The sequence below is a fragment of the Rhinichthys klamathensis genome, unplaced genomic scaffold (assembly GCF_029890125.1).
Source record: "Rhinichthys klamathensis goyatoka isolate OS25496 unplaced genomic scaffold, OSU_Roscu_1.1 h1tg000053l_1, whole genome shotgun sequence".
NCBI classification, from domain to species: domain Eukaryota; kingdom Metazoa; phylum Chordata; class Actinopteri; order Cypriniformes; family Leuciscidae; genus Rhinichthys; species Rhinichthys klamathensis.
In genome coordinates this window covers 1,472,930-1,486,806 of record NW_026606598.1, presented here as the reverse complement: position 1 = coordinate 1,486,806, position 13,877 = coordinate 1,472,930, and the positions used below count along the sequence as shown (strand labels likewise).

Here is a 13,877-nt window from a genome sequence, read left to right as displayed (position 1 = left end):
GGTGTTGCTAATAAACTGGATGTATAATTTAAGTTTTGTTGCTTTTATATGAAAATAAATATAATGAACAAGACACCCAAAGTACTTATTTAATTCCATTTTAAATAGGCCTACGTGTTTTTTTCAATCATTTCTTCTTTACAGACATGAGTTTTTATTTTTTATTTTATTTTTTAAATTACATCACATAGATCGCACTGTCAGAGAGTTTTGGAATATCCACACATAATTTATACACATAAAACATGATATCAGAGTTTTAAAATCAAACATTTTAAAAGAGAACAATACATCACGGTTGTTTAAACCAATGAACCAATTAAGCTGTGTCGTCAGCAAGTCGTTTCCCATCGTGCTTTTGATCAGAGCAGTCGGTGAAGAGCAACTGCGCGCAACTGCAGAATCCGACACGTGCGCCTTGCGGTCGCGAGAGTTTTTTGACATACGTCAGCATGACATCAGAGCAAGGCGGACCGCACTCGGACACATTTCTAACCGGCATGCATCTCGCGCTGATCACCGGTGATCGGTTCTGCGCAGATTTTGCTCATCTCAAACAAGCCTAGTGTCTGTATATGAACATGGCGTAATAGAATAATATAATAAACTTACTTATAAAATAAACTACTTATAAAAAAATAAACTAACTACGACTACTATCATTATTATTATGGATGTACATAAATATTATTGAAGTTGTCTATATATAAATGCACTGGACAATGTTGTGCCTTTATAATAATATTATAAAAAAATATATTAATCATGACGATGATCATTATTGACTTGTTTTCTGTATATGGAAATTCTGTAATAATAATATAATTAAACAACAACAAGAACAATAATAATACAATTATGATAATGTAGGGCCTCACTGTAAGTACCATAGACTGTAAAGGTACAGAAAAGGTAATGTCATGAGTCATTCACAGACCGTTTGATCGTTGAGTCAAGAAGTGACGATGTCATAGTGAAACCAAACTGACGTCATCTTGAAATGTGGTACACGCATTTAGCAGTTAGCTTAAAGCGCAAAGAGCAGAGAGTTTTTTTTATTTTTTTATTATAGATAAATATTATAGATATACATATATACTGTATGTCTATGTATAGATTTGATTCCTGAACAGATTGTCTATGTTGAGAACAGAAATCCAGTCCGGGTTTTCCCGCCACCTCACGCCGACGTCCATTAAATATCCTGAAGTTGACTGGAGAGTGCAGGTCGAGTCTGGCAGAGGGCTGCCGTGAATGGATTGGCATAAGAAGGATTTGCCTTTTATCAGGTGCTTTAGTCTCTGTGGCAGCATGTCAGTGTCACAGTTCACAGTTATATTGTGAAGACTATTCACTCGTGCCTAGGGAAGATCCATCGAAGAGAAATGCGGAAGGATCGGTCGTGTCGTACAGGCGGGGAATATTATTAGCCCTTCAGACAGTGCATCTGTCTCTCCGGTATGTAAAGTATTTCAACTCCCTTCAAAGTGTTAATAACAATGCAGCAGCCTACGGATTAAAGCCCTCTTGTTTTATTATTTGATTCGTATCAGATTTAAAGTTTGTAGGGCAGTTTATAGAAAACGAAACAAACTGTTGTTAGAGATAAGCGTGTGAGGACGTTAAAAGCGATTAGTCAGCCACAACGGCTAGCACTATCTCAAAACCTAGTTAGTTCCCTACTTAGACAGCATTTTTGGGAATCGTAGGCGCGTGACTCGTCTGTGACTGACGCACAAAAATGCTGTGTAGGTAGGGAGTTAACTAGGTTTTAAACACAGCCAGTGTGTAAACTTGTGTCTTTAGATCCACTTTGTGGATATAAACACCTCACACTTGCCTAATTTATGCTTCCATTTAACTCACGGCAGGTAGTGAAACTTGATTCCCTTGAGGGAGATTCCGAGTTGATACATGAAAACAAACAGTTGAAAACAATGAATATGTAAATTAGATTATCCCTTACAAAAAGTACCGTGGTACTCAATGATTACCATATTATGGTACTAAACGATTACCATGATATTTAAGGTAACAGCTACTGTAATGGAATATGTCAAAAGAAACATTCCAATGTCCAAAAGCTGTTGTTAACACTATGGTACTGTTTAATAACCATGTAATACTATGGGACGTTTCGCTAAGCATCAGAATTAGTCTTATTAGCAATTCAATCGATGAGGTATTTGTGAGCTAAATACATTTGTACTTAAAGGTTGCATATATCCTTTAGTATACCAACATTATATTTCATACTATCCTCTATTTTGCTTTTTTTTCCCCCATACTGAAATGTATTCATATATAGCCTACTTTATTTACACCCTGAATTTAGTGTTTGGAGTCTAGTGAGGATATTCCCTAATATAGGACAGAGTAATATAGCATATACTTTGCACCTGCATACACAGTCATCAAAATATATCATACTTCAGGCATCATGATATCTATAGATGACCTATTTACTGTATCTTTCATGTTACACTTGATTAGCTTGAAGTGAATGACCCAATTTTAATGGCTTGACCAGCACATTGTTCTGTACTGTGTTTGTGTATTTATTTGAAACATATTGATGGAATCATCCTTTTTTAAATAGGCAGAGGTCTTTCTTTATTTTACATCACGCAGCCATAATTCATGATTTCTTACTTGCTAGTCTGTGCAGGTGCTATGAGGGGGAAGAGCATTCTCATTCTAGAGAGCATTTGATTGGACAAAAATCTGCGTAGTGCAGAATGTGTCATCAGGTGCATCTCAATCAGCTCTCTAGGTGGTGAATCAGTTTGGGCATTGGTAAGGATCCTGGCTAACTACATATTGAGACTGATGACTCTATTTCCAGCGACATGCTAACGTACTCTCGTTGTAAAATGTCATCACATTTCAGCCGTAAAATATTATAAAGGTTTGCTAGATTATGTTTACTGCTGTCACACGTTTATGCCGAATAACTGAGTTGGCTCGTGCAATTTATATTTCACACTTCAAAAATGTGATGCAATGTCGGTTAAAGGAACAACTTTGTTAAAGATAAATGTTCTCTGATCATCAGTGCCGTAATTACTGAACTAGGTAGCTTATTGCAACACACCCATCAATATTTTTTTTTCAGTTTTCCAGAAGAGAAAGACTGTACATTTTAAATGTGTATGGAGGAGCACACCAGATGGCTTCAAAGCCCATAAATAATATGCACTAAAAGCCACAATCCCCAATTTGAATGTCAAGATTGCAAGATTTTCATGCATGATTTTATGTAATCAGAGGCTACGTAATTCAATAAACGAATTGTCCTTTCCACAGGTAGCCATACATCCATATGCCAACAGTGGAAAAATGTCAGTGTGATCTTACTTGAAACTGGGAACATTACCTAAAAGATCTGAAAAGTACTGTTGTCCAGAGTCATCTTCATACTCTTTTCCATGCCGGCTTTCCTGAACTCCTCCTCCCTCACCCTCACTTACTTCAGCTATGCCTCATATTCCCAAAGCACCCAAGAAGTCATCTTGTGCATCCAAAAAGCGAAATGTTAGAAGGGTGAAAGCTTCCACGACTAGGAGGCAAACAGTCAACTCGCTCAAAGCCAGTGGTGAGATCAAGAAGGCCATAGAAAAAAAACAAGCACTAAAGGGGGCCCAGAGGACTGTTGACAGCAAGCCCAGCAAGAGGACAGTCAAGAATGTTCATAGTGGTAAAGGACCCAGGCACACTCGTGGTTCTGTGAAACAAAATGGCTTGTTGTCAAAACTTAATGGAAAAGGAAAGACACCAAGGAATAGTGTCTCGAGCGTCCTACAGGAAGTTGAGTCCTACAGGAGGGTGGTTACAAGAAGAAAGGGAGATCAGGAGATCAGGGAACAGGATACCGATGCTAAAAGGTCAGAAGTTCATGATCCTACTGGTGATGGACAACAAAAGGGTGCTGTTATTCCCACTGGAGAGGGACAGAGCATTAATATAAGCTCAGAGGAAACTGCGGAGGAGCACATAGAGACTGTTGTTCACGACACTGACAAGGCAGAGGAGGAGAAGGTAAAAGCAAACACAGAAACCGTACAAAACGAAAGCTGCCTTGCTTCTAATGAGCAGCCAAACACAGCGTTTGTTGAGCAGCATGACCCTCTGAGGCACGACCCCGTCAATAACGTGGACTTTGCCTACAACAATAATACCTCAGGCCCAACGACTCCCTCCCCTTCACAGTCAGATAAGCACGTTTTAGGTCAGGTTGAGGAGGTTCAACACATTGTTCCACACATGGACTTTCCTGACAGTTCTTTTGAAACCACTCCAGAAAACTCTACAGAAGCAGGTGAGACTGTGGCCTCCCAAGTGTGTCAATCCTCCAATGAATCACAAGCACTTGAAAACATTGCAAATTCTCTCCAGAAGGAAAAAAGTGAGTTGCAAAGCACTGCAGATGTAGACACCAAAGATGAAATTGACGATACTGAAATGTCGATGAAGAAAGAGGGAGCGCTTTCTCTCCTCTCGCTGAGCACAACCATTTACAACAGCACTCTTCGTGAAATGGGCCATAGGCCTCAGGTGACGGCATTGCTCTCCAGTAGCACAGAAAGCACCCAGTCCTCGTTTGACAGCGAGTCAGAGTCGGTTCTTGAGCACAGGGCGTCAGGAAACCCTCCGCTCCAAGTTGAGGATATTCAGCGGCGTTTACTTCGAGTTCAAGAGAGGAGGGAGAGGAAGAAGAGAAGTCGCTGCTGCGTTTGCGTGCCTTGTCTGCGCAAGATGAACTGTGGGGAATGCAGGAATTGCCTGAACAGAAAAACGGGCCATCAGATCTGTAAGCTCAGGAAGTGTATTGAGCTGAGGAAAAAGCCCCTCATGATCTGTTCGAGAGAGGTAAGGCACCTGACTCTTCAACTTTTTGATGTGTCTCTCTTGCCCAGGGGTGTCCAAACTCGGTCCTGGAGGGCCACTGTCCTGCAGAGTTTAGCTCTAACTTGCCTCAACACACCTGCTTGGAAGTTTCTAGTATGCCTAGTAAGACCTTGGCTGAATCCGAAATCGCCCCCTATCCCTAAACTCTCAATCACTATTCCCTACGTTAGTCCACTAATACAGTTCACTTGAAGGAGTGAATGAAAACGAGTGAGCGAATTCGGACAGCCGTTGAGTGTACATCTGCTGTACACTTGTTATTGTGGTGCAATTTGGAATAGAAAGAGTCCACTCAGTAACGTCCACTATGGTTTCAGACACCACTACAAATGGCTGTCCCCTCAAATAATGCCCTATTTGAGGATATAGGGAGCGATTTCGGATTCAGCCATTGATTAACTGGTTCAGTTGTATTTAATTAAGGTTGGATCTAAAGGAGTGGCCCTCCTGGAGCAGGACTGGAGACCCCTGCCCTAACATTTTTTAATTCAAGTCAAGGCAAAGGATGCTCTGTACAACATTTACTTGTTTAGAATTACTTTCAAATGTCAATCAATTAAAATGGTCATATCGTTAAAAACCCCCAGCTTTTCCTTAATATTAGTCCAAGTAAAAAACAACAACATTTATTTTGAATTAATTTTGAACATTTTGTGATGTCACACAGATGAATACATCAGTTTACACATCAATAATGTCTATGGGGTGATGCAAAACTTCCACCCAGTCACAGAGGTAGTAACAAGGAGAAAAAGTTGTGATAAAAGTTAGTCACTTCAAGAAATTTCAGTGGGGATTGTCTGGTGATCCTGTCACTACCTTCACATAGCAGCAGGATTACAGGTGTCAGTCTTGTTTGGAGTGCTAAATATGGTTCTGTTCAAACGTGGTTTTGGTTAAGAAAAAGATTGACAGCCGCATTCTCTAACAGAATGACTCCCTTGCATTTTCAGGGCTCAGAATGAAATATTGATTGAGTCTTTGCAAAAAGGCTGTTATTGGAGGATGGGACAGTAAAAAACTATATTAGACATGACTGCAAACATGACATCAAAATCGTTGATCCATATTGGTGGGGGTGAGAAACTAAGTTTTTGACCTCTTATATCCTCTAAATGCAAATTTTGTCATTAAGGCTAACATATTCATACCAGTGGCGTAGGCAGAAATTGTATTTTGGGTGGGCCAGTGAAAATGTGAGTGGGCCTATAGTTTTTCATAGAAAAAAATGACTTCAGTAATAATTAACCTTAGAGAGTAGAAAAATTAATAGACAAACTGAAACTGCAAAAACAGTTACACCTTAATATTCGGCAAATCATCATGTTCAACCAACAGAGCTTAATAAAGGCTGGACAAACCAGTGTAGACAATAACCTGTCTATTTTATTCAGGCTAGTCAGCAGTGCAAAGACAGTTCACCCGAAAATAAAGTAAGCTAAAATAATAATATCGCAGTTAGATCGGCGGGTAAACCCACGTTAGGCTGATCGGGAGAGAGGGAGCAAGAAGCAGCCGCCACCAGCACCTGACTAGCCTTCTCCTGGGGTAATGAGTCGGAAGAACTGGGCTGGGTGGACTCGGTAGATGAAGGCAGTGGCGTGTCTTCTTCCTCAACTCTTGCTTTTTTCAAATAGCACATTAAAGAAAGTTGTTTAGCCATTATTGTGGCGCCGACGCCGCTGAGAGTTTTCCTGTCGGAACCCCCAGCAACCATAGCAACCAATAACGTTCCGGAGAGAGGCTTTCTACAACTTGCTTCGACAGTTCCATTTTATTCGGAAAACGAATTAAACACACACAGCAGTCAACAATAAATCAGGTATATATTAATATATTTTCTTAAATAAATTTGAATAAAAATAAACTAAAAATGTATTTTTATCAAACTTGCCTGGGCGGGCCAGTGAGTAATGTGGGCGGGCCAGTGCCGCCCTGGCCCAATACTGGCTACGCCCCTGATTCATACTAAAAGCCAAAAAACTTACATTTTGATTTCATGGGGACTTTAATGACATTACTAGGCTGGAGAGGTTTAAATAAAGACTTTGAAACAGATTTGGACATTTTGTTATCTCAATTTGACTTACTGATCATACACTTATCATCATCACTGTCTTCTGACTGCAGTGACTCGAGAAAATATGAAATAAATAGATGAGCACTGTTTTAGGCAAAACCCATCACATGATTCTCTGTGAACATTACACGTTGCCTAAGTGTCTATGTGTGTGCATATTTGTGTGTGAGAAAATGAATGGCACTCTACATATGCTAAGTCTCCATGTTACTGCATGTCCTACCCTTATTGGCGTGTTTGACAAGTCCCACAGACAATTCAGTAGTTTGACAGTTTGGATGTATGTCTTATGCATTTTTGATTTAGGCAATGATAATTGTTTTCACTATGTCATTGTGCTGATTAAGACTGAATTCCTGTCTTTTTTTAGTCTAGCTGTTCATTTAGTTATGCTGGCAACATTCTAATTCATGTTAACAAAACATGCTAGAAACATGCTAAATCATGCCAGCAATGTGTTAAAACTTGTTTGCAATTTGCTAAAGCATGTTAGCAATATATTAATTCATGCTAGCAACATGTTAATTCATAACAACGTGCTAAAACCGGGGGTGCTGCTCACGTCCTGAAAAGTGAAGCCAAAGCAATAGCATTTTGATCGCCCCCAGGTGGCTGGATGTAGTATAGGACTGTAATGTACTGATGTAGTAAAGGATATGACTATATGGATAGTAGTTGTATTACCTTATTTTAACAAGCCTTCAGTTGTACTACAATCAGCAGACTCAAAAGTGGAGCAGTCTGGCTACTTAAAAAAAGTTCAGGGGCGTGTGCTTGTGATTGATTCTGCAGGAGTATGGGCGCAGGCTACCCCGGCTCCACTTTACGCTCACTTCTGCACAGACTCGGGCTCCGAACAATATAATTAGTGCAAGATGTTAGTGCCATCTTGGGGCATTGGCGGCATCACTTTTCTCAAGTAGAGAAGAGTGAAGGTGCATCGTCTTTTTTTTATAGTCTTTGGTTAAAACCTGCTAGCAACATGCCAAATCATGCTAATAAACTTAAAAAAGTTATAAATTAATAAAACTTACTTGCAACATGCTAAAACATATTAGCAACATGTTAAAACATACTAGCAATGTGTTAAATTGTTTTGGTAAGACATGCTTGTCATGCTAGCAAAACATGCAACCAACATGTTAACAAAATGTAAAATAATGCTAGACACATGCTAAGTCATGTTAAGAAGCTTATAAAACTTCCAGACAAGGCTTTGTCAAGCCAACATAAAAGTTTTCCCAATTAAATTCACTTTCTAGTTGCTGTTGAATTGGATTGCTGTTTATGATTTAGCGCTAATTATCGAACTTTATAAAGTTGTATTTTTAGACCCTTTGTCAAATTTGCCAATAAGGAACTGTGAGAATATATATAACTTCCCATGTTTTTGTAATTTTAGTCAGCGTTCCTGCAAGTTAGAGCATGGAGCTAACAATGCTAAGTTCATGGGTTCGGTTCCCAGGGAATGCATGAAATGATGAAATGTGGTTTAAATGCAGTATAAGTCAATTTTGATAACAGTGTCTGCCAAATGCGAAATGACGTGTAACTAATCACAACATTTTAGCATTTGTGCATATAGTTGCTAGTTTTGTTCCGTCTGAAATGTTTGAACTTGTTAAAAAGTCACACAATAGTTTTCACTCTCACACAATTATATAATTGTTGCTGTCAGTTGTGAGTGTTTGGGTCTGTTCTCTAATGTCTGTCTGTTAGTAGTTGTCTGTCAGGGATAGGGATGATGACGGGATTACACCAGATTGAGGTCTGTAAACATATCAGTCATTTCCCTAAAATTTAGGCCAGCGTTCAGCCAGGGTCACATCTGCCATAGTTATGTAGTCAGACTTTAGTTAGCTTGTCATTAGTGTCTGGATGCAAGCGGGTGGTTTGTGGACTGAATATCTATTTCGCTTGGGATTGTGGGTCTTTATCTTTAAATGGTTGATGGGAAAGGCCATCTGTAATTATGTAATTAACTACATAAGCAGTTGTTGTTTGTGTATCCATCTGCCCATGGGTGTCACATGATAGGTAAAGTGGTAATAAGTGCAAGAGGAAATGTTGACGCTTATGAAATATTCACTTCAGTGATATAATTCACCCTCTTATTGATGTAAGATGAACAATGAGTATTCTAGTTACATATACATTACCATTCAAAAGTAGTGGGGTCAGTAATTTATTTTAAAAAATTAATACATTTTTCTTAATAATACTTTAATTCAGCAGGGATGTATTAAATTGATCAAAAGTGACAGTAAAGGCATTTATAATGGTACAAATAAAAAGTTCTTTAGAACTTTCTTGAGCACCAAATCATCATATTTAAATGATTTCTGAAGGATCATGTGACTGAAAACTGGAGTAATTATGCTGAAAATTCAGCTTTGCCATCACAGGAATAAATTACATTTTCAAATATAGTCAAGAGAAAAACAGTTATTTTAACAATATTTCACAATATTATACGGTTTTACTATATTTTTGATTAAATAAATGTATCCCAAGCTTGTAGCATATACATAAGGATTCAGCTAAAATGCTTATTTAATTAAATAAATAAATTGAACTAGAATTGTCGCCAATAAAGTATCATTTTTCATCAAATAGGCTATATACATTTTTATATATATATATATATCAGTCATATTTTTGGACTCCAAAAATATTTCAAAACAGTTAATTTTAAGGTTTGTTCTGTATTGTATTATTACTTTACCTCTTGGACAGTTTAAATCTGGTCTGTTTGGGTGTAAAACAGGCTTTCCAGACAAGAATATCAGGATCAGCCTGTGTCCACACCTACTATCAAGTCAAAAGTTAACCAACATGAAACACTGGTGCTGCCAAACTGCATCAGATGATCCTGATAGTGGGTATGGGTAAGACTTACATGTGCTCTGACTTCTAAACAAGAAGTTTATCTATTGCAATAATAATTACTTGAAGAAATCTGGGTAATATGGGATCCAGTATGAGACATCAGGTGTCGCTTTTATGTAATCCTCTTTGTTTTTGCTGTGTCTTTCTCAAATTAGTGTTATTGAACAAAATGACCCCTGGGTTAGAAGCGATCACATACCACATCTCACAGCCTGTGCCGCAACATGTCTCCTTCATCACCGTAGAATAGTCATAACAATTATAAGTGATGTGTGTTTTGTTTACTTTTCATACTGTAGCTTTTGCTGAGGGTTGAACTATGCAGGGTTTGTGATTCAGATTAAATCTCAGTAACTTCATGTCTGTTCTTTTTAACATCAGCAGGCCTTTGTGATCATGTTTGTTCCATTCCTAATTATAAGACATGTTCATACTAAAAACAAATTCTGCTGGGTGTGCACATCTGCCAGCCAGCTGTGACACTTCCAACTACAACGACACCCCATGAGCTATCGGTTCAAAGTGTTTCAACTATGATTTTTTGGCACGCCTCAGAGATGGAGCTACTGCCGTGTCCTTGTGAATGGCAAAGGGGGCTGCTTGGCTTGGCACAGACGAGGAATAGAGAAAACAAAGGGTAAGAGGGCTGTTGGTTCAGTTAGGTCTGGTTTTAATCAGTTCTGACAGCCCCCTGAAGCCAGGCAGGAAGCTGAGGTAACGCTTCAGAATACAGTGGCTTCAGGAGTTCAGGTATTCCTAAACGCTGATCGGAAGGTTCCTAGGCCTTGTCCACACTAATGCGTTTTTCTCTGTTTTGAAACTGAGACAATGTTTTTATTAATGAAAACAAATCTTTTTGAAAACGCTCTCCAAAGTGGATACATTTGATTATTCATGTTTATACCTGTATTGTGCCTGTTATGTGCTATTCACTTACACACAGTTGCTAAAATATGTTCCTTTGCACACTCTTCACATCACAGTCCTGCAAAGATGGTAGAAAACGTACTCGCAATTGCTGTCCTGCGGCAAAACATGAGAGCAGTTGCATTTTAGACCAAACTTGATGTTGTGAGTGTAACCTGGATGCATCAGTGGGATATTTTGCTCAATAAAATAATCCTGCCAGAAGAATTGCGTGATAACTTTATCATGTCTTGTTCTGTCTGTATCATCTCAGTGAGCTTTTCTGAAGTATTATGCATGCGCATTAAGGTGAATTTAGCGGTTTTCGACGTTTCAGTTTGGATGAGAAACTTTTGGAAAACGCTAGTGTGGACGAAGAGCGTTTTCAAATGTATCTGGATTATTAATGTAGGCGTAGCCTTAAATCACAGGGTTTTCTGTAGCTGGAGGATTTGTGTCTCCAGTCTCAAAGGTAGATACAGCAGCCCATCCTCCCCTGGGTTCTGCTTTGTGTTACAGGCAAACAATATATATATTACCCTGAATGGAAAAACTCTACCTAGTTTCTCAGAAAACCATGGTGACTTTCTCTTCTCCAGGAAGTGTTTATTCGGATTGAGTATGCTTATCAAGATGGTAACCTCAAGTTCTCCATTTGATTTAAAGCTGTGGCCTACAACAAATGTTTTATATTGCTAGTTTTGGTCTCAGATGATTTGCATTGAACACCGGGTGTTTTTTACTAATTCCGTGTGCTTATTATAATGTCCAGATTCAATTGGCTATGTGGAGAATAAATTACTTTGACATCCATGCAACTATAAATTCTCCCTGTATTTTTGTTGGCTTGTCAAATCCTCCAGACATTGAGAAGCAAGGGTTTAACAATTATTATAACTGACCCCCAACCCACATCATAACATGCCATGTCACTTTTAGAATTGACCAAATTTGTCTTCCTCGTTTTTTGAGACCTAATCGTTCTATTTTAAGAGGTTTCTTTTTCTTGGCTGCATTGTGAAGGAAAAGAAATGTCTTGAAATTATGACTTTTAAAACTGTCAGTAGAGTCTGCCAACTGGTTGCTCTGGCCGTGAGCTACAAGCGATAAATGATAGCAATCATCCTCCTTATAGCACATCCATTAGGGTGAACGGCACGTAGGGTAATCAATATCCATGATTCCAGCTGTCTGTGGCAGTTGTGTGCACTGAAACGTTGACCGGAAACAAACTTCAAACTTTTTGGACATTTTGTAGAAGCAGTACCTGTGAGTATCCATCTCATGTCAAGCATGCAATGCATGTATCACTTAAATCCAATCTCCGAATCTCATTCATTTTCGCTCTCTGATAAGAACTTAAGAGTCAATGACTTCCTACTAATGACATTGTTTTAGGTTTGTGAAGTGACAGAATCTGAAATATAGAATATATTGGCCATAATGTGGACAAAAGTAGTCCGATGTGGGGTTTTTGATGGTCAGTGCTGGTACCAGTGCCCAGTGAAAATTTTAACTGGGCAAGTAAAAATTTGAATCCCAAATGAACATTTACACAGTTGACCTTGCCAGATCTCACACACAAAATCAACACAGCAGATCAAGGAAAATGACTGGACCGTTCTCAGCGGGCTGAATTGATCCAGACTATCCATGTGAGTCAAGTTAACAAAAAGTATAAACCAGATCTCTCATTTTTGTTCTGAATCTACTACACTGCTCAAGAAACATCACTAAAGACCAAAGCTAGTAAATATTGCGGTTTAAACTTTATAGACCACGTTCGTTTAAATTTTTTAACCTAGTTAAAAAAAAAAAAAAAAAATGTGAGGTGTTATTGTGTAGGCTAAGAACTTGGGTAGCATATGTGATTAGCATAGGCTAATCAGTTAGCTTTCTAACAGTAAGTTCCCCTGTAGGATACAGGGTTTGCAAATGGGAAATTACATTTTTTTTTTTTATGATATTAAAGAATCATGGTTTCTTATTAACGACCAAGTTCTGCCTTAATCTATGGTTCTCTTGTTGGTGTATTGGGTGCAAGAATGAGAGTTGATAGTCTGTATGTGTTTGCCAATTAGATTTGTTATTATTCATAATAGTGTGTCTTTTGTTTTGTTTTTCCATGGTGATCAAGTCTTTCATTGCTTTTTCAGAGCTCTTGCCAGATACTACTTGATTAGCCAAAGAACTGAGCTGATATGGTTGCCGTGATATCAGCTTATCACCTTGACATCTAATGCCAAATTCAAGAGCATCTGCCCATTTGGCCTCTGATGTTTTCACTGAGCATCTGGTTTATGATGTATCTGGAAAGATTACTCTGGAAATTTGGAGGATTTAAGATCAAATGTTGACAATCACAGTAATATCCAAGACACGGGCAATTAAAACACTATCAGAGGTCCACACATAGTTTGTTTTAACAGCCTCTTAAATGTTGAGATATAGGTACTGGATGTATTTTCAACTGTGATGACTATCTCAGATAGTCATCACCTCGACAGCTTGAGCAGCAAATCTCCTGGCTTCTTTGGGCCAGATTTACTAAACAGGGCAGATTAGCATGAGAGCGCAATTCCATAATAGCGCCGATGGGAGTAGAAAGTTCTGTGTGTGATCTACTGATGACGTGCAAATTAAAGATCACAAACGCAGCCAGATCATTTTCATAATCACCAATGATATATACCAAGGGCAGCGCAAATTTGAGTGTTAAATAATGGTGCAAATACCATTAAATTGACTTGCGCAAACCTTAGTAAATCCCCTTGCATGATCCATTTAAATACTCTCCTCTCATAAATTTTGCGTCTAAAAAAGTAAAACTCCTACAAATGCATATACAATAAGGTCAGCCACAAAAATAACCCTGTCCACACCTTTTCAGTGCTAATTTTTCACTGCATGTCTTCAGTAAATCCTGACGGTAGTTTTTTAACGCCAAAAGAGGGTTAGTAAATCTAGCCCTTTGTGTTTGAAGAGAACACCTAAACAACACACTGTATGTTTTACCTCTGTATGACTGGCACTTAATCTGTCAATAAACTACATCAGAAGAAAATCACCAAAACTCACACTCATGCCTCAGGAC

General features: G+C 38.6%; 1 protein-coding gene across 2 annotated transcripts in view; it reads left to right on the top strand.

Annotated features, from left to right (window-relative positions):
* The first annotated feature begins 1,118 nt into the window (after positions 1-1,118).
* Positions 1,119-13,877, top strand: part of tet1 (tet methylcytosine dioxygenase 1) — a 39,791-nt gene continuing 27,032 nt past the window's right edge. The window contains exons 1-2 of one of the 2 annotated variants that reach the window (XM_056248077.1): positions 1,119-1,458; positions 3,311-4,869. In XM_056248077.1, the coding sequence (XP_056104052.1) occupies positions 3,478-4,869 (1,392 nt within the window). In that variant the 5' untranslated portion in view covers positions 1,119-1,458; positions 3,311-3,477. Of the gene's footprint in view, positions 1,459-3,306; positions 4,870-13,877 lie in introns of both variants that reach the window. The other variant, XM_056248076.1, reaches the window with a different exon arrangement.